The sequence below is a fragment of the Monodelphis domestica genome, chromosome 1 (assembly GCF_027887165.1).
Source record: "Monodelphis domestica isolate mMonDom1 chromosome 1, mMonDom1.pri, whole genome shotgun sequence".
NCBI classification, from domain to species: Eukaryota; Metazoa; Chordata; class Mammalia; order Didelphimorphia; family Didelphidae; genus Monodelphis; species Monodelphis domestica.
The window spans coordinates 760767288-760785374 of NC_077227.1; the positions used below are offsets into that span (position 1 = coordinate 760767288).

The following is an 18087-nucleotide window of genomic DNA, read 5'->3' on the forward strand; positions in this document are numbered from 1 at the left end:
CTGTGAGGAGCGGGGCAGAGGATTTGGCTGCTGCTCACGGCAGAGGAACAGGCACCTCCTGTCCTGGGTTCCTAGCATTGCAGACACTTAGGGGTGAGTGCAGACTCATGTGGGGACCCCGTGAACCCCTCTCTAAATGGAGTCACTGGATTCCTTTGGCTCTCCCAAAAGAGAACTCAATGACAAGTTTCTTCCATCCTCTTCCCTAACTGATTCCTGATGCCCAGGGCTTGCCGTTCCCAGAGACGTGATCTCTTACGTGGAGCAAAGGGAAGCCCCGTGGATGCTGGAGCAGGAAGGCCTGAGGAGCTGCTCTCCAGGTGAGTGAGGTGAAAAGTGGTGTGTGAGAGCCGTGGTGAGCAGATGTTTCTCTGCTGTGGTGAAGCCTGAGAGGGAAGGAGCCCTAGAGAGCTCTAAAGGGGCTTCAGGAGAGCCAGACTGAGGATGCTGGGGGAAAGCATGGCGGAGAAAACAAGGGAAAGGCATCGGCACAGCTCACCGCCAATGGCCTTCGCTAGCAGTTTAGCCCAGAATCTGAGGACAGACATTGGACAGTATCTCACGGCATGTAGAGATCAAGGGAGAGTGTTTGGAGGATCAAAGAGAAATGGCTGATTGGCTACAATAAGAAAAGAGTCATTATTTCATTAGTGTGGGAAAGACTGAAAATTAGAGGAAAAGGGGAAGGAATAAACGGAGGTGAGATGAGGGATGGGATGGGATTCTTTGCCCATGGAAAGAGATTTTATTTGGCTAGGAGAGGAAGGACCCTTTCCTCTGATCCTGAGACCAAAAAGGAAAAGGAGGCAGCCGAGTTGGGTGAGTTGTGGAGGATAAGAGAGCTCTGCAGAGGTCCAGCTTTTGTTCAGTGAACTATGAGGCCAAGTTCTCAGCTCAGAAGGTGAGGCAGGGGTGGGAGGAAGCCATGAAGAAGAGCTGGGAATCTTTGGAAGGGTTCTGTGGTGAGTGGCAAAGGGAATCCATGAGGGAGACGTCACAGGATTGCCTTGCCATGGTGAGGACCCAGTTAGATCAGGGAGCCTCCATGTAGAGTGGAGCCAGGCAGCTGGTTTCCTGGTTTTCCTTCTCTCCATTGACCTGCAGCCCATGAGGAGGAGGGAGGACTGCTTCCTTTCTTGGAAGCAGTCCGAGGCTCAGCTTTGTCTAAATCATCAGCCCCAGGTCCTCTCCTGGTCTCTGGGCATCTATCTTTGTGTTCTTGGAGAAGCAGGTGATCACACCACCTCGGTTTAGGAAGATGAGAGCCTAGAAGGAAGCCTCTGGGATCTTCAGGATTGCGTCTGCTCAGGATCCAGCAGAGTTACTGTTGATTGCTGAGAAATGAGGGCCAGAAAGAGCCTGCATTTCCTTCCAGGAGAGAGACCAGAATGCAAGGGCTGTGGTAGAACCTGGGCCTGGGCCCAGCCAGTAAACATGGATTGAATATAAAATAGGTTCTAGGAACTGTGCTAAGCCCTAAGGATCCAAAGGAAGGGCCAAAACAGTCTGGGCTGTCCTGGAGCTCCTAGTCTAGGATCCCAACATGGAGGGGGTTTAAAAAGATGATCCAGGGGGCCGCTGGGTAGCTCAGTGGATTGAGAGCCAGGCCTGGAGATGGGAGGTCCTGGGTTCAAATCTGGCCTCAGACACTTCCCAGCTGTGTGACCCTGGGCTAGTCACTTGACCCCCATTGCCTAGCCCTTACCACTCTTCTGCCATTGATTCTAAGACAGAAGGTAAGGGTTTAAAAAATATGCTCCAGGGAAAAAAGAGTCTTGGGGAATGGAAATGTATTTATTCAGTAGGGAAATCAGGAAATAGAGGAATAAAGAGAATGACAGTTTAAGAAGAAAAGTAATCAAAGGAGGAAATAATCAGAATTATAATGATAAAATAAAAGCCACCATTTGCATATGGCACCTACTATGAGTCACACACTTTGTAAATACTTTCTCATTTGATCCTCATAGGAACCCTAGGAGTTATTTGAGCTTCTTATGCCCATGTTACAGTTGAAAGAGGGAGAAAGAGCTCCTGTGAAGTCCTCACTTAAAAAAACAAAAAAACGTTTCTATACAATGCCAGCTTTGTAGGGATGGTTTTTTTTCTACCACTGGCAAATTGGCTAAATTCCCACTGAAACCACTTAACGATTAACCTGAATTACCAAACAATTCCTTTAAGAAACTACCAACAACCACAGCATTGCAGTGAGTGGTCAGCGAAGGACTGTCATCGGTGATGGTTTCATAATGGCCTCTTCTCTGCCAGTCTAGTGACCCCGGTTTGCAAAGACTCTGCTCTTTCTTCTGCAAGAATGCCAATCCAAATAACATCTCAATCTCATGATCATAAACTTGATGAGATGCAATTGCAGGGTAGTCCAGGAATGTGCAGTGACAGCCAAGGAGAGTCTCTGGAGCCTGTGAGCATGCATGGCCAAACTTCCTGGGAGTTTGGGAAGAATTTGATGTCAAGCTGGAAAATGAAATGTGTTACACTTAGGAGTAGGTAGTTTGAGGTTATCACTGAACGTACCCCCAAATCATAATATACCTGGTTATGATCATTTGGAATCTCTGCAGGAAAAGACACATTATGTTTGCAATAGTTGTCACAGAGGAAAAATATTGTTATAACTAAACTGGGCCCTTATTTGCTGCTTAAGGTGCCAGTAACTAATTTTTAGCTCATCTATTTTAACATCATCTTACATCTGCAAAGGGCTTAGGAACCACTAAATGGGAAGGGCATGAAAGGGCTAATAATGAAGCATGCCGTTCATTTCCTTATAAAAAGGTGATGGACTCAAGACACTACATAAGATTTTTTAAAGTGCCATTTCTTTGCTTAAATCTTATTTAGTAGAAGAATTTTATTTTAGTGAAAGGAAGCATCTCTTATTTTTTATGACTTGGGTAAATACATAAAAGAGCACTGATTTTCTTCATTTGATTTCAGATAATATAACAAAAATAATTTTGATAGCAATCCCCCAAAATTACATAATGCTTATAGATAAGCGAGATTATGAAATAATAAGATGTTGTATCCATGCACCCAGTGGTACCTATGCAGATAGGCAATGGAAATAAAAGCAAAAAGGAAAGATTGAAAGTGAATTGTCTAGTATTAGTGACAGAGCATGCCCAATCACAAGGTTTCGTCTCAGCTGTCAGGATTTGGGTCAAGTCACTCAGCCACCATTCTGAGGTCATGCTCTGATTTGTTATGAAGAGCCAATGTGATCATATATGAGGTTCTTTGTTAATTTAACTGTTCTTTAGATTTGAGGTAATGGCATTTTCAAAGGATGAATTGTTCCAAAATAAGCTGGAAGACTTTTTTTCTTACCTGTAAAAGGGAATTCTTAATCCCTTTCTCTAATCTAACTGGAGACCTGGAGGTACTTTTACCATAGAGATGGGTAGGGATTATCCAGCCCACAGTGAAAGGAAGTAGAAATCAGAGAGACAGGAAATGAGGTAAGAAGGGGGATCTAACGGGGTCAGGGCCAGTTGGTCAGGAGAGGAAGTCAACTGCTGGCAGTTAGGTGCTGGCAGTTGGGGGGAAGTTGGCTATTTGGAGTGTGTTGGGTTGATGGTTAGTCTTCGATGAGACACCTAATTGGCTTTGGATTAAACACTGATTAGGTTGGTTTTTATTGTGTGGATTGGGTTGGAACTTTGTGGGGTGGTTGTTATTAGTGGTAGATATAGGCAGTTTTAGATAGTAATTATAGGCAATTATAGATAGGTTTAGGGTATCTAGTTAGGTATTAGGCTATTTCTTTCTCTACCTCTTTCCTGTATTTCCCTCCTTTCCTATATTCATTTTACTTACTATATTCTTTTACTCTCTCTATTTTGATAAAACTAAATTGTTAATTGTTAAAAGCTGCTAGAAGTTTTCCTTTTTCTGACTTAAAGGGATAATATTAATTTACAACGCTACTATATTCTCATTAAAACTTGTTATTAAAAGCTGCTCTTTTATTTTTGTCAAATTCCTATTTTAACCCATACATTTTTAGTTTGTAATCCAGTCAGGAGTTTGACTAATCCTTTAAAAATCTTCTGATCATCTTCTTTACTTTTTACTGAAACTATCCCTAAGTCAGATCCATAGCAGTTAATTCTGTTACATCTGTTGATCCTTATGTTAAACAGCACCTTCTACTGACAGAAAGCAGAACTGCAAAAAATTAACAATTATATTAAATATGATACTTGGTAGTCTAGTTCAGATTGGAATGCTGTTTCTTTTTTTTAAAATATATTTTATTTGATCATTTCCAAGCATTATTCGTTAAAGACATAGATCATTTTCTTTTCCTCCCCCCCCACCCCCCATAGCCGACACGTAAGTCCACTGGGCATTAGATGTTTTCTTGATTTGAACCCATTGCTTTGTTGATAGTATTTGCATTAGAGTGTTCATTTAGAGTCTCTCCTCTGTCATGTCCCCTCAACCTCTGTATTCAGGCAGTTGCTTTTCCTCGGTGTTTCCACTCCCATAGTTTATCCTTTGCTTATGAATAGTGTTTTTTTTCTCCTGGATCCCTGCAAATTGTTCAGGGACATTACACCGCCACTAATGGAGAAGTCCATTACGTTCGATTATACCACAGTGTATTAGTCTCTGTGTACGATGTTCTCCTGGTTCTGCTCCTCTCGCTCTGCATCACTTCCTGGAGGTTGTTCCAGTCTCCATGGAATCCCTCCAGCTCATTATTCCTTTGAGCACAAGAGTATTCCATCACCAACATATACCACAGTGTGTTCAGCCATTCCCCAATGGATGGGCATCCTCTCATTTTCCAGTTTTTGGCCACCACAAAGAGCACAGCTATGAATATTCTTGTACAAGTCTTTTTGTCCATTATCTCTTTGGGGTCCAGACCCAGCAGTGCTATGGCTGGATCAAAGGGTAGACAGTCTTTTAGCGCCCTTTGGGCATAGTTCCAAATTGCCCTTCAGAATGGTTGGAACAATTCACAACTCCACCAGCAATGAATTAATGTCCCTACTTTGCCACATCCCCTCCAGCATTCATTACTTTCCTTTGCTGTCATGTTAGCCAATCTGCTAGGTGTGAGGTGATACCTCAGAGTGGTTTTGATTTGCATCTCTCTGATTATAAGAGATTTAAAGCACTTTTTCATGTGCTTGTTAATAGTTTAGATTTCTTTATCTGAGAACTGCCTATCCATGTCCCTTGCCCATTTATCAATTGGAGAATGGCTTGATTTTTTGTACAATTGATTTAGCTCTTTATAAATATGAGTAATTAAACCTTTGTCAGAGGTTTCTATGAAGATTTTTTCCCAATTTGTTGTTTCCCTTCTGATTTTAGTTACAATGGGTTGTTTGTACAAAAGCTTTTTAGTTTGATGTAGTCAAAATTACTTATTTTACATTTTGTGATTCTTTCTATATCTTGCTTGGTTTTAAAGCCTTTCCCCTCCCAAAGGTCTGACATGTATACTATTCTGTGTTTACCCAATTTACTTATGGTTTCCTTCTTTATGTTTAAGTCATTCACTCATTTTGAATTTATCTTGGTGTAGGGTGTGAGGTGTTGATCTATTTCTAGTCTCTCCCACACTGTCTTCCAATTTTCCCAGCAGTTTTTATCGAATAGTGGATTTTTGTCCCAAGACCTGGGATCTTTGGGTTTATCGTATACTGTCTTGCTGAGGTCGCTTTCCCCCAGTCTATTCCACTGATCTTCCTTTCTGTTTCTTAGCCAGTACCAAATTGTTTTAATGACTGCTGCTTTGTAATATAGTTTTAGGTCAGGGACTGCAAGGCCCCCATCATATGTGTTTTTTTTTCATTATTTCCCTGGATATCCTTGATCTTTTGTTCTTCCAAATGAACTTTGTTATGGTTTTTTCTAAATCAGTGAAGAAGTATTTTGGTAGTTCAATGGGTATGGCACTAAATAGATAAATAAGTTTGGGTAGGATGGTCATTTTTATTATATTGGCTCATCCTACCCATGAGCAGTTAATGTTTTTCCATTTGCTCAAGTCTAGTTTTAGTTGTGTGGCGAGTGTTTTGTAGTTGTGTTCATATAGTTCCTGTGTTTGTCTCGGGAGGTAGATTCCTAGGTATTTTATTTTGTCTAAGGTGATTTTGAATGGGATTTCTCTTTCTAGTTCTTGCTGCTGAGCTGTGTTGGAGATATATAGAAAAGCTGATGACTTCTGTGGGTTTATTTTGTATCCTGCAACTTTGCTGAAGTTGTTGATTATTTCAATTAGCTTTTTGGTTGAATCTCTAGGATTCTTTAAGTAGACCATCATGTCATCTGCAAAGAGTGATAACTTGGTCTCCTCCTTGCCTATTTTGATGCCTTCAATTCCTTTATCTTCTCTAATTGCTACTGCTAGTGTTTCTAGTACAATGTCAAATACAGGTGATAATGGGCATCCTTGTTTCACTCCTGATCTTATTGGGAATGCATCTAGTTTATCCCCATTGCAGATGATATTAGCTGATGGTTTTAGATATATACTGTTTATTATTTTTAGGAATGACCCTTCTATTCCTATGCTTTCTAGTGTTTTTAATAGGAATGGGTGTTGTATTTTATCAAAGGCTTTTTCTGCATCTATTGAGATAATCATGTGGTTCTTGCTAGTTTGCTTGTTGATGTGGTCAATTATGTGGATGGTTTTCCTAATGTTGAACCAGCCCTGCATCCCTGGTATGAATCCTACTTGATCATGGTGAATGATCCTTCTGATCACTTGCTGGAGTCTTTTTGCTAGTATCCTATTTAAGATTTTTGCATCTATATTCATTAGGGAGATTGGCCTATAGTTTTCTTTCTCTGTTTTTGACCTGCCTGGTTTTGGAATCAGTACCATGTTTGTGTCATAAAAGGAGTTTGGTAGAACTCCATCTTTGCTTATTATGTCAAATAGTTTGTATAGTATTGGGATTAACTGTTCTCTGAATGTTTGATAGAATTCACTGGTGAATCCATCAGGCCCTGGGGATTTTTTCTTAGGAAGTTCTTTGATGGCTTGTTGGATTTCCATTTCTGATATGGGATTATTTAAGAATTCTATTTCCTCTTCTGTTAGTCTAGGCAGTTTGTGTTTTTGTATATATTCATCCATTTCTCCTAAATTGGTGTATTTATTGCCATATAATTGGGCAAAGTAATTTCTAATGATTGCCTTAATTTCCTCTTCATCGGAGGTGCTGTCCCCCTTTTCATCTTTAATGCTGTTAATTTGCTTTTCTTCCTTCCTTTTTTTAATTAGATTGACCAGTACTTTGTCTATTTTGTTTGTTTTTTCAAAGTACCAGCTTCTTGTCTTATTTATTAAATCAATAGTTTTATCACTTTCGATTTTATTAATTTCTCCCTTAATTTTTAGGATTTCTAGTTTGGTTTTCTGCTGGGGGGTTTTAATTTGATCGCTTTCAAGTTTTTTCATTTGCATTTCCAATTGATTGATCTCTGCTCTCCCTTGTTTGTTAATATAAGCATTCAGGGATATGAATTTACCTCTGATTACCGCTTTGGCTGCATCCCAAAAGGTTTGAAAGGATGTTTCGCCATTGTCATTTTCCTCGATGAAATTATTAATTGTTCCTATGATTTCTTCTTTAACTAAATGGTTTTGGAGTATCATATTGTTTAATTTCCAATTGGTTTTAGATTTGGTTTTCCATGTACCATTACTAATCATTATTTTTATTGCCTTGTGATCTGAGAAGGCTGCATTCATTATTTCTGCTTTTCTGCATTTGTGTGCTATGTTTCTGTGACCTAATGTATGGTCAATTTTTGTGAATGTGCCATATGGTGCTGAGAAGAAGGTGTATTCCTTGTTATCCCTATTTATTTTTCTCCATATGTCTATTAATTCTAATTTTTCTAAGATTTCATTCACTTCTTTTACCTCTTTCTTATTTATTTTTTGATTTGATTTATCTAAATTTGATAATGGTTGGTTTAAGTCTCCCACTAGTATGGTTTTATTGTCTATTTCTTCCTTCAATTCTCCTAGTTTCTCCATTAGAAATTTGGGTGCTATATTATTTGGTGCATACATGTTGATTAATGATATTTCCTCATTGTCTAGAGTCCCTTTTAACAAAATATAATTACCTTCCCTATCCCTTTTGATCAGGTCTATTTTTGCTTTGGCTTTATCAGATATCATGATTACCACTCCTGCCTTCTTTCTATCAGTTGAGGCCCAGAAGGTCTTACTCCATCCTTTAATTCTGACCTTGTGGGTGTCAACCCGCCTCATGTGTGTTTCTTGAAGACAACATATGGTAGGGTTTTGGATTCTAATCCATTCTGCTATTCGTCTACGTTTTATGGGTGAGTTCATCCCATTCACGTTCAAAGTTATGATTGTCATTTGTGGACTCCCTGGCATTTTGATAGCCTTCCCTAATTCTAACCTTTTCTTCTTCGGCTCTACCTTTTAGTCCAGTGATTTACTTTGAATCAGTCCTCCTTGTCCCCTCCCTTGATGTTTCCCTTTTTAGTCCCTCCCTTTTTGTTCCCTCCCCCTCCCCCCCCTCTCTTTCCCTCCTTTTTTGTTATCCCTATCCCCCTCCCCCCTTGGTTTTCCCTTCTCCCTACCCTTGTTGGGTAAGATAGAATTCAAGATCCCAATGGATCTGGATGTTTTTCCCTCTCAGAGTTGATTTCCCTGAGATTGAGGTTTAAGTAAAAAGGCCCCCCCTCTTCCTCTCCTTCTTATAGGAGTTTTCTTCCCCTCCCCTTCCCATGTGAATCTTTGTGTGAGAACAACTATTCTATTTGGTCTTTCTTTACCCCCTATTTATACATTACATTTTCCCCACATATTAGTATACATAGATTGATATAAATGTAGTCCTTATAGAAGAGAGTTTGAGTAAAAGAAGAAGATAACATTTTCCCCTTTCCTTAATATTTACCTTTTCAGGTATTCCTTGCTCTTTGATTTTCGGTATCAAACTTTCCACAGAGCTCTGGTCTTTTCTTTGCAAAAAGTTGGAAGTCTTCTATTTTGTTGAATGCCCATACTTTCCCTTGGAAGTATATAGTCAGTTTTGCTGGGTAGCTGATTCTTGGTTGGAGACCCAGCTCTCTTGCCTTTCTGAAGATCATGTTCCATGCCTTACGATCATTCAGAGTAGAACTTGCAAGGTCTTGGGTGACCCTGATTGGCATTCCTTTATATCTAAATTGTCTTTTTCTGGCTTCCTGTAGGATTTTTTCTTTTGTTTGATAGCTTTGGAATTTGGCAATTACATTCCTGGGAGTTGTCTTTTGGGGGTTTAGTGTAGAAGGTGTTCTGTGAGCTCTGTCAGTGGCTGTATTGCCCCCTTGTTCTAGAATCTCTGGGCAATTTTCTTTGATTATATCTTGTATCACCATGTCCAGTTTAGTGTTTATTTCTGGCTTTTCTGGGAGTCCAATTATTCTTAAATTATCTCTTCTCCCTCTATTTTCCAGATCTGTCATATTGTTGGTTTGATATTTTATGTTCTCTTCTAATTTCTTGGTGTTTTGGCTTTGCTTTCTTAATTCTTGCTCTTTTACACGATCGTTGTCTTCCAGCTGCCTGATTCTGGCCTTTAAAGCCTGGTTTTCCTTTTCAGTTTCATCATACCGGTTTTGTAGATGCGTGAATTTCTTTTGCATTATTTCCAACTTTTCCTCCCAGAAGGCTTCCATCTTTTTGGTCATTTCTGATTCAAATTCTTCATGGGTTTGTGGTGAGTTTCCATTTCCTTTGGAAGATTTTGGAGAATTTTCTTGTGTATCTTCTTCTATCTCTTCTGTATTTTGTATTTTGGCTCCATAGAATGTGTCCAAAGTCGCCCCTTTCTTCTTATTTTTCTTGGTATTTTGGGGCTTCTGTGCTTCTGTGGAGTTTGCCATCTCTGAATGTGGAGGATTAGTTTTTCTTCTCTCTATCTGGTGTTCAGAGGCTTTAGTCCTGGGCAGATTGTTGGTTCTATGAGCTTTCCCTGAGTTAAACTGAATATGCCTCACTGGAACTGGAATGGAAGGGTCGGACCAGGAGGCCACACTCTCCCCCGGGCTCTCTGGGTCGGGTTGCTTTCCGGAATTTGCCTTCAGAATAGCTGGCCGTGAGGCTGTTTTGGCGGCCTGCGGGGGGATGGGTTGCAGCTTCCTGGAGCTCCGAGGGCAGGGACTTTCACTGAGACTTGGATAGCAGGATCCAGCCCGTGAGGCTGTCTTGCCCGCCCTGAGGGTTGCTGTTGTTTCCGACAACCCTGCTCTCTGTGGGGGGAGCTCCGAGGGCAGTGACTTTCACTGGGACTCGGATAGAAGGCCCTGAGGGTTGCTGTTGTTTCAAACGACCCTGCTCTCTGAGCGGGGCAGGGCTGCGGCTTCCCGGAGCCTTGGACTCTGCGCTCCTACCCCTTAGGTCCGAGTGATCTCGGGTTCTGGCTTTTGAGGGGGGCTATATCTTTTGATCCAGGTCCAGGTCCAGGAGGAGGATTCCCAGGGTCTATGCTGTTGATCGTTTTGAATTTCGGTGCCTTAGGAGCTTATAGTTTGAGATCGGTCGGGAAGGGTTTTCCGGAGATCTGAACTTTAGCTTTCTCTAAGCCGCCATCTTGACCGGAAGTCTCTGGAATGCTGTTTCTTATGTATCTAAAATGGCTCATTTTCCAACAGAGTATTTCACAGTGGCTTTATATAGCACTGTTCCTAGCCCTCCTTATAGTGATAGGAGTCTTGCCATTGTGCCTATTCCTCCTCAGGAAGAAATAGAATAATAGTTTGACCTCAAAGCTGAACTAAAAGATCACCTTGAAGAAAAACTAGAAAATAACTCGAGTGAACTTGAAAAGAAGCTGGAGGAGTGTCTGGGGCATCTCAAGACTTATATAAAAAGCATTGAAAAAAGCTTGAGAAATCCCTAGAGTAAAAAGAGAGATTTTTTATCTCTCAAAACTCCCTCATCATTAGAGCCGACTAAGTTTCTGTCCAGTTCTGCTCCATGCATTTCTGCTCATACTTAAACCATAACAACTCCTCATCATGTTCTATTTCTAAAACTGCTCAAACTCCTCCTCACCCTGTTATAATTATCTCTAAATCTATCCAAACCTATACTATTGAGACCCAAACTCCTTCCACCCAACCTATTTCCTCACCTACACTCATTACCTGCTCTATGGCAACCCAAACATCAAGCCAAGAGGCAGAAACAAAAAAAAAATTAAGTTATAATTTTATTCCCCTTAAAAGAAGTACCCACCTTTAATAAGAGTGGATATGTAATTTTGCTAAGGCATCATATACCATTCTCCCCCCCCCCCCCAAGATATTGAGAGATTCAGACAAAATGCCCCTTCTTTTGAGGATGAGCCAATTGTGATTATTTAAAAGCTTCAGAGCATTTATTGCAATATGATCCCAGATGTGTTGATATTGGAAATTTGCTCCAAGCTTTTTTCACAGAAAGAAAAGTAAACTTGTGTCTTGTCAATCAGGCTCAGGGAAGTAGAGCAGTTCATTGGCCTCTGCAGGACCCAAAATGGAACCCCAACAATGAGCAAGATTACACAAGACTATGCCAGACTAGAAAGGCATTATTAACCTCAATGAGAACTTGCTCTGATAAGCCTGGTACATGGATGAAATTTGAAAATCTTAAACAAAAACCTAATGAAAATCCTTCCCCATTTATGGATATACTTTTTGAGCTGGGAGGTAGATATATAGACCTGGATCTTGCAAGAGAAAGGCATGTCAGGCAAATAAGAAGATAGTTTGTGAAAAACTGTTGTAAAGTAGTCAAAGATTATTTTAAGACCAGTTGTCTGAATTGGGCTAGTATGGACTTTGAAGAATTGAGGAGAGTAGCTGTTTATGTATTTAATGACCATGAAAAGAAAGATGAGAAGAGTGACTTAATAGAAACTTTGAGAGAAATTGAAAGTTTAATAGAGGAAATTAAAAGAGAAAAAGCAAATCAAAGAGTGACCATAGCCCCATTTGTAAGAATACAGAAATCAAACACTAATGTGTTACTTCTATGGAAAAAGGGGTCATGTAACTGTAGAAACTGGAACCAGATACTCAATAACGAAAATTTTAGAAATAATGGAAACTAGGAGTAAAAACTTTAGAAATAATAACAATTATGGAAATAATAACAACAGTATAAACACATTTAGAAATACTAATCCAAATGATAATTTAAAACAATATATACGAAATGGGACTCACCCATGCTATACTCAGGGTATCCCTGAGTATATCCCCCTCAACAAAATGAAATCCAGAGAAATGGCCAAGGGTCTTTATGATTGGCTGAAAGGGGAGAAAGGAGTCTGGAACCAGAAAGTGAAACCTTTGCCCAGAATCTGATTTCTTAGCACGAGTTATCCCAGGCCATATTCCCCCACATAATAATGAACCACAGATAACCCTGAAAGTTGGAAATATGTATTGTGATTGCCTCTTAGATGCTGGTGCCTCTAGATCGGTGTTGATGAGTACATCTTATTCTGATTGTGATTCCATTGGTTTTCTAAATGTATTAGAGGTCTTGGGAATGACTGTGAAGGTCCCAAAGTTTTCCACTTGAACATTTTTTTGTATTAATGCCTGATTTCCCCAATACATTCATTAGGGAGAGACCTCTTATGTAAACTTAGAGCCATAATAACTTGCTCTCAAGACAGTGCTATGATGCTAGAATTGCCTGAGGAATGTAAAAATCTACTTCCTGTACTTCTTTTAGATAGTCAGGAGGTGGACAAATCTCCCACTTTTGAAATACCAGCTGACATACCTAAATCTCTCTTGGCCACATCTTCATCCAATGTAGGCCTACTCAAATCAGCTGTTCCTGTGCAAATTAAAAGAAAAGGTAGCCCACCTCCTTCTATTCCTCAGTAACCCCTATCAAAAGAGAGAATTACTCCAGTGATAAATTCTTTATTTGAGCAAAAATTAACTCCATGTAAATCTAAATATAATACATCTATCTGCTAAAAAGACAAAATTAGATATAGATGGAAAACCTGTATATTTATTTGTACAATACTTAAAGGCTGAAAACAATCATGTCATCAAAAGACATCTTGTGGTTCTGAGCCCATCCACAATAATTTCTTCTAGTCCTAGCATGGCTTCATATTTTACAGTAGTAGATTTGTATTCAATATTTTTCTCAATACCCATTCATGAAGATTCCAGAAATATATATTGCCTTCACATGGAAATGTTCCTAATGGATATGGTATCATTCACCCCAAGGTATGTGGAAAGTCTCACTATATTTTTGCAGATTTTAACACAATATTAAGAAACTATTATGTTTAAAGAGAGCTGCTTGATACACTTTTTAGATGATTTCCTCTTGACCTCACTAAATGCTACAGCATGCCAAGAAGATAGCAAACATCTTCTTTTGGAATATGAGAGACTACAAGAAATCAAAGGCAAAACTTCAGTGGTGTCTCCCCAAAGTGGAGTATTTAGGGTTTATTTTAACTGCTGGTGCCCGCTTCATTTCCCCTAAGTGCATGACAGATATTAAAAAGTCAAGTGCCCCCTCCCCTAAGAAACAGTTCAGAGCAATTCTAGGAGCAGCAGGGTTTTGTAGACAGTGGATTCCTTGCTATGGGGAAATCACTAAACCCCTATTAGCACTGACAAAAATTCTGTCACTAAACTGCTTAGATTAGTGGTGGAACAGTTGTCAGCTCTTTCTAAGTTAAAACAGGCTGTCCTGTATGCCCCTGCTTTAGGCATCCCAGTTTACAAAACAAAACAAAACAAAACAAAAAACATCACTTTATATGTATATGAGTGGAGAGGGGTAGCTTCAGGTGTTTTAAGTCAAACTTTAGGACCTGTTCAATGGCAAGTTGCTTATTACTTGGCCCAGATTGATGCAGTAGCTTCAGGAGCACCATCATGTTTTAAGAGGCATAGCTGCAACAGCTTTATTAGTTACAAAATCTGCCTATTTAGTATTGGGATGCCCACTAACAATAATGTGTTCACATGAAATCAGTATTGTTGCTAAGGCATAGAAGACAGGCATTTCCCCAACCAAAGACTCACCAGAAATAAATTAACCTTGGTAGGCAATGAAAATTTCACCTTAAAACGCAGCACACTTAACCCTGCCACCTTGCATACAGATTTACAAGTTACAGGACAACCATTACACAATTGTGAATCTTTAGTGTTGTGAGATTTAAAATGGTTGAGGTCTTAAACTGTAGTGATTAAAATAGTGGAAGATATAAATTGTGATAGATATAAGAGAGGGTGAGTAAATTTGACCACAGAAATATCTTTCACTACAGTGTCTTGGGTTTTAAAATCAAATATAAGATGGTCGCCAGGGAAATATTCCCAATTATTCAAATACCCAAGTCAATTGGGTTTTATAGAGATTTTAATTAACAATACAATGAGTAATCAAAGAGAGAGAGAGAGAGAGAGTAAGAAAGGAATAAGTATGAAGGGCCTCAAAGCCAATATGGCCTAGACCTGAGTCTTAAAAGAGAAATCAGTCAGTTTTTTATAACTCACCATAAGATCTGTCTAAGTAAGGATTTCTAATGACACCAGGCCAGCAGCATCTCAGGTGCTTTCACCAGCTCCCTCCTCCATCTGAATGTTTCAGAATCAGTCTCCTCAGAATGAGTCTCTCCAATCTGAATGTTTCAGAATGACTTCCCAGCTCTTCCCTGAGCTCTTATTTTTAAGGGCAAAATCTTCTCTGTCACCTCCCCTAAGTCCTTATATCTACCAATCACTGTAGATGTTTCTAAAGGACTGCCCATTTTGAATTCACAGCTGAGTAGTTTTAATCTCTTTAGTAAGTCAGGAAAAAATGCTGCTGTGTCGAGAAGTTTCATTCGAAAAAACCTCTGAATAAGTTATTACCCTTTTAGGTTTAAGTAGTTTACAAGTTGCCCCACCTTTATAGGTACTTAGTATCCCATTGTATCAATTCTAAAACAGTCATGACTCAAAGAAGTTCCTGTCCCTTCCACAAGCATGGATCAAAGTACTTCTATTGTTCTCAAGGAGCTCTCTGTCCTAAAGAAGTCCTAAGTAGGGTGGAGTAGGGATATTCCCAAGGCAAGGAGCCCCCACACTCAAGTAGAGTTTTCACCATCTGCTAGGGAATTTTTTAAAGTAGAAAATTCCCCAATGGGAGAAACCCCTAACATTCATAAGTCAGAGAAATTTTGAGGTTTACAGTGTCTGTGGCTGGAAAACTTCAAGATAATCTTCTGGACATTCCTTTAGACAACTGAGATCTATTATTATTCACTGACAATTCTTCTTTCATGAAGGATGGAAATTTGCCACTCTGTTGTCAGCATCACTGCCCTCAAATATAAATACTCAAAGTGTAGATATCATAGTTTTAAAACATGCCTGTATAATTGCTAAAGAAAGCAACAATGTACATGGATTTCAGCCACTAAATGCCAACCACCAGCCCAACCCACTCCCAGCAGGCAATTCCCAGCAACTGCCAGCACTTGTCAGCAACTGACTTCCTTTTGTGACCAACTGATGCTGGCCTCTTTATATCCCCTTTTTACCTCACGTCCTGTGTCTTGTTTCTAATTAATTTCATTGTGGGCTGGTTAATCCCTCCACATCTCTATGTTAAAAGGACTTTTAGGCCCCCAGTTAAATTAGAGAAAGGGATTAAAAATTCCTTTTTATATACCCAGGGAAATAGGATATAAAGTAGTTTATATTCTGACAGTGGAGGAAAGGAGATATGATTATATATGTGGATATTTGATTATATATGTTTGTGTTCATTTCTTTCAGGAGAGATCAGACCTGACATGAAAGTGACTTCAATAGATGTGAACCTTTCTGTGGACGAGAGTGACCAACAAAGACTCATGAGTGGTGGTCTTGCTAAATTACCTTTGAGAGAATTCTGTATTGAATCCCAAAATTCTTCCCTTATTGTACATCAAAGAATGTATACTGAGCAAAAATCTAGTGAATGTAATCAATGCAAAAAGACTTTTATGCACAGGTCCAGTCTTGCTGGACACCAGAGAATCCATACTGGGGAAAAACCTTATGAATGCAGGCAATGTGGAAAGACATTCAGACTGAGCTCCAGTCTTGCTGTACATCAGAGAATCCACAGTGGGGAGAAACCTTATGAATGCAAGCAATGTGGAAAGACATTCAATCAGATTTCCCACCTTATAGTACATCATGGAAACCACACTGGGGAGAAACCGTATGCATGCAAGCAATGTGGAAAGACATTCAGACTGAGCTTCAGTCTTGTTGTGCATCAGAGAATTCACACTGGAGAAAAACCTTATGAATGTAAGCATTGTGGAAAGACATTCAATCAGAGCTCCCATCTTGCAAGGCATCAGAGAATCCACACTGGGGAGAAAACTTATGAATGCAAGAAATATGGGAAGACATCCACACACAGCTACGCTCTTGCCCTACATCAGAGAATCTATAGTGGGGAGAAACCTCAGGAATGCAAGCAATGTGGAAAGAAATTCAGATACAGCTACTCTCTTGCTGTACATCAGAGAATCCACACTGGGGAGAAACCTTATGAATGCAAACAATGTGGAAAGATGTTCAGTGGGATCCTTAGTCTTGCTGTACATCAGAGAATCCACAGTGGGGAGAAGCATGAATGCAAGCAATGTGGAAGGACATTCAATCGGAGCTGTAGTCTTGGTATACATCAGAAAATCCACACTGGGGAGAAACCTTATGAATGCAAACAATGTGGAAAAACATTCAGACTAAGCTCACGTCTTGCAGTACATCAGAGAATCCACACTGGGGAGAAACCTTATGAGTGCAAGCAATGTGGAAAGCCATTCAGAAACAGTTCCAGTCTTGGTCGACACCAGAAAATCCACACTGGGGAGAAACCTTATGAATGCAAGCAATGTGGAAAGACATTCAGTCGAAGCTACAATCTTGCTCAACATCAGAGAATCCACACTGGGGAGAAACCTTATGAATGCAAACAATGTGGGAAGACATTTAGAGTGAGCTCCAGTCTTTCTCAACATCTTAATATCCATACTGGGGAGAAACCATTTGAATGCAAACAATGTGGAAAGGCATTCAGTCAGCGCTCCCACCTTCATAATCATCAGAGCATTCACACTGGGAAAAAACCTTATGAATGCAAGCAATGTGGAAAGAAATTCAGTCAGCGCTCCCAAGTTCATAATCATCAGAGTATCCACACTGGGAAAAAACCTCATGAATGCAAGGAATGTGGAAAGACATTCAGAGTAAGCTCCACTCTTGCAGAACATCAGAGAATCCACTCTGGGGAGAAACCTTATGAATGCAAGCAATGTGGAAAGACATTCAGAAACAGTTCCAGTCTTGGTCGACATCAGAGAATCCACACTGGGGAGAAACCTTATGAATGCAAGCAATGTGGAAAGACATTCAGTCGGAGTTGTAATCTTGGTATACATCAGAGAATCCACACTGGCGAGAAACCTTATGAATGCAAGCAATGTGGAAAGGCATTTCGAGGGAGCTCCAGTTTTGCTATACACCAGCGAATACACACAGGGGGTGAAATACATGAATGCAAGCAATGTGGAAAGACATTCAGTCGGAGTTGTAGTCTTGTTATACATCAGAGAATCCACAGTGGGGAGAAACCTTATGAATGCAAGCAATGTGGAAAGGCATTCAGTCAGAGCTCCAGTCTTGCTAAACATCAGAGAGTACATAGTGGGGAGAAACCTTATGAATGCAAGGAATGTGGAAAGACATTCCGAAGCCGTCCCAGTCTTGCTTATCATCAGAGAATCCACACTGGGGAGAAACCATTTGAATGCAAGCAATGTGGAAAGGCATTCCGTGGGAGCTCTTATCTTGCTATCCATCAGAGAACACACACTGAGGAGAAACCTTATGAATGCAAGCAACGTGGAAAGGAATTTCGTGGTATCCTTAGTCTTGCTGTACATCAGAGAATCCACACTGGGGAGAAACCTTATGCATGCAAGCAATGTGGAAAGACATTCAGTCGGAGCTGTAGTCTTGGTATACATCAGAAAA

General features: G+C 40.0%; 1 protein-coding gene across 6 annotated transcripts in view; it reads left to right on the forward strand.

The window, feature by feature from the left end:
- Positions 1 to 18087, forward strand: part of LOC103094333 (zinc finger protein 850-like) — a 293282-nt gene that overhangs the window by 274601 nt on the left and 594 nt on the right. For all 6 annotated transcript variants that reach the window (XM_056825056.1, XM_056825057.1, XM_056825054.1 and 3 more), the window contains 2 exons: positions 228 to 320; positions 15832 to 18087. The exon at positions 15832 to 18087 is cut by the window's right edge and continues 594 nt beyond it. In XM_056825056.1, coding sequence (XP_056681034.1) covers positions 228 to 320; positions 15832 to 18087 — 2349 coding nt within the window. The remainder of the gene's footprint in view (positions 1 to 227; positions 321 to 15831) is intronic.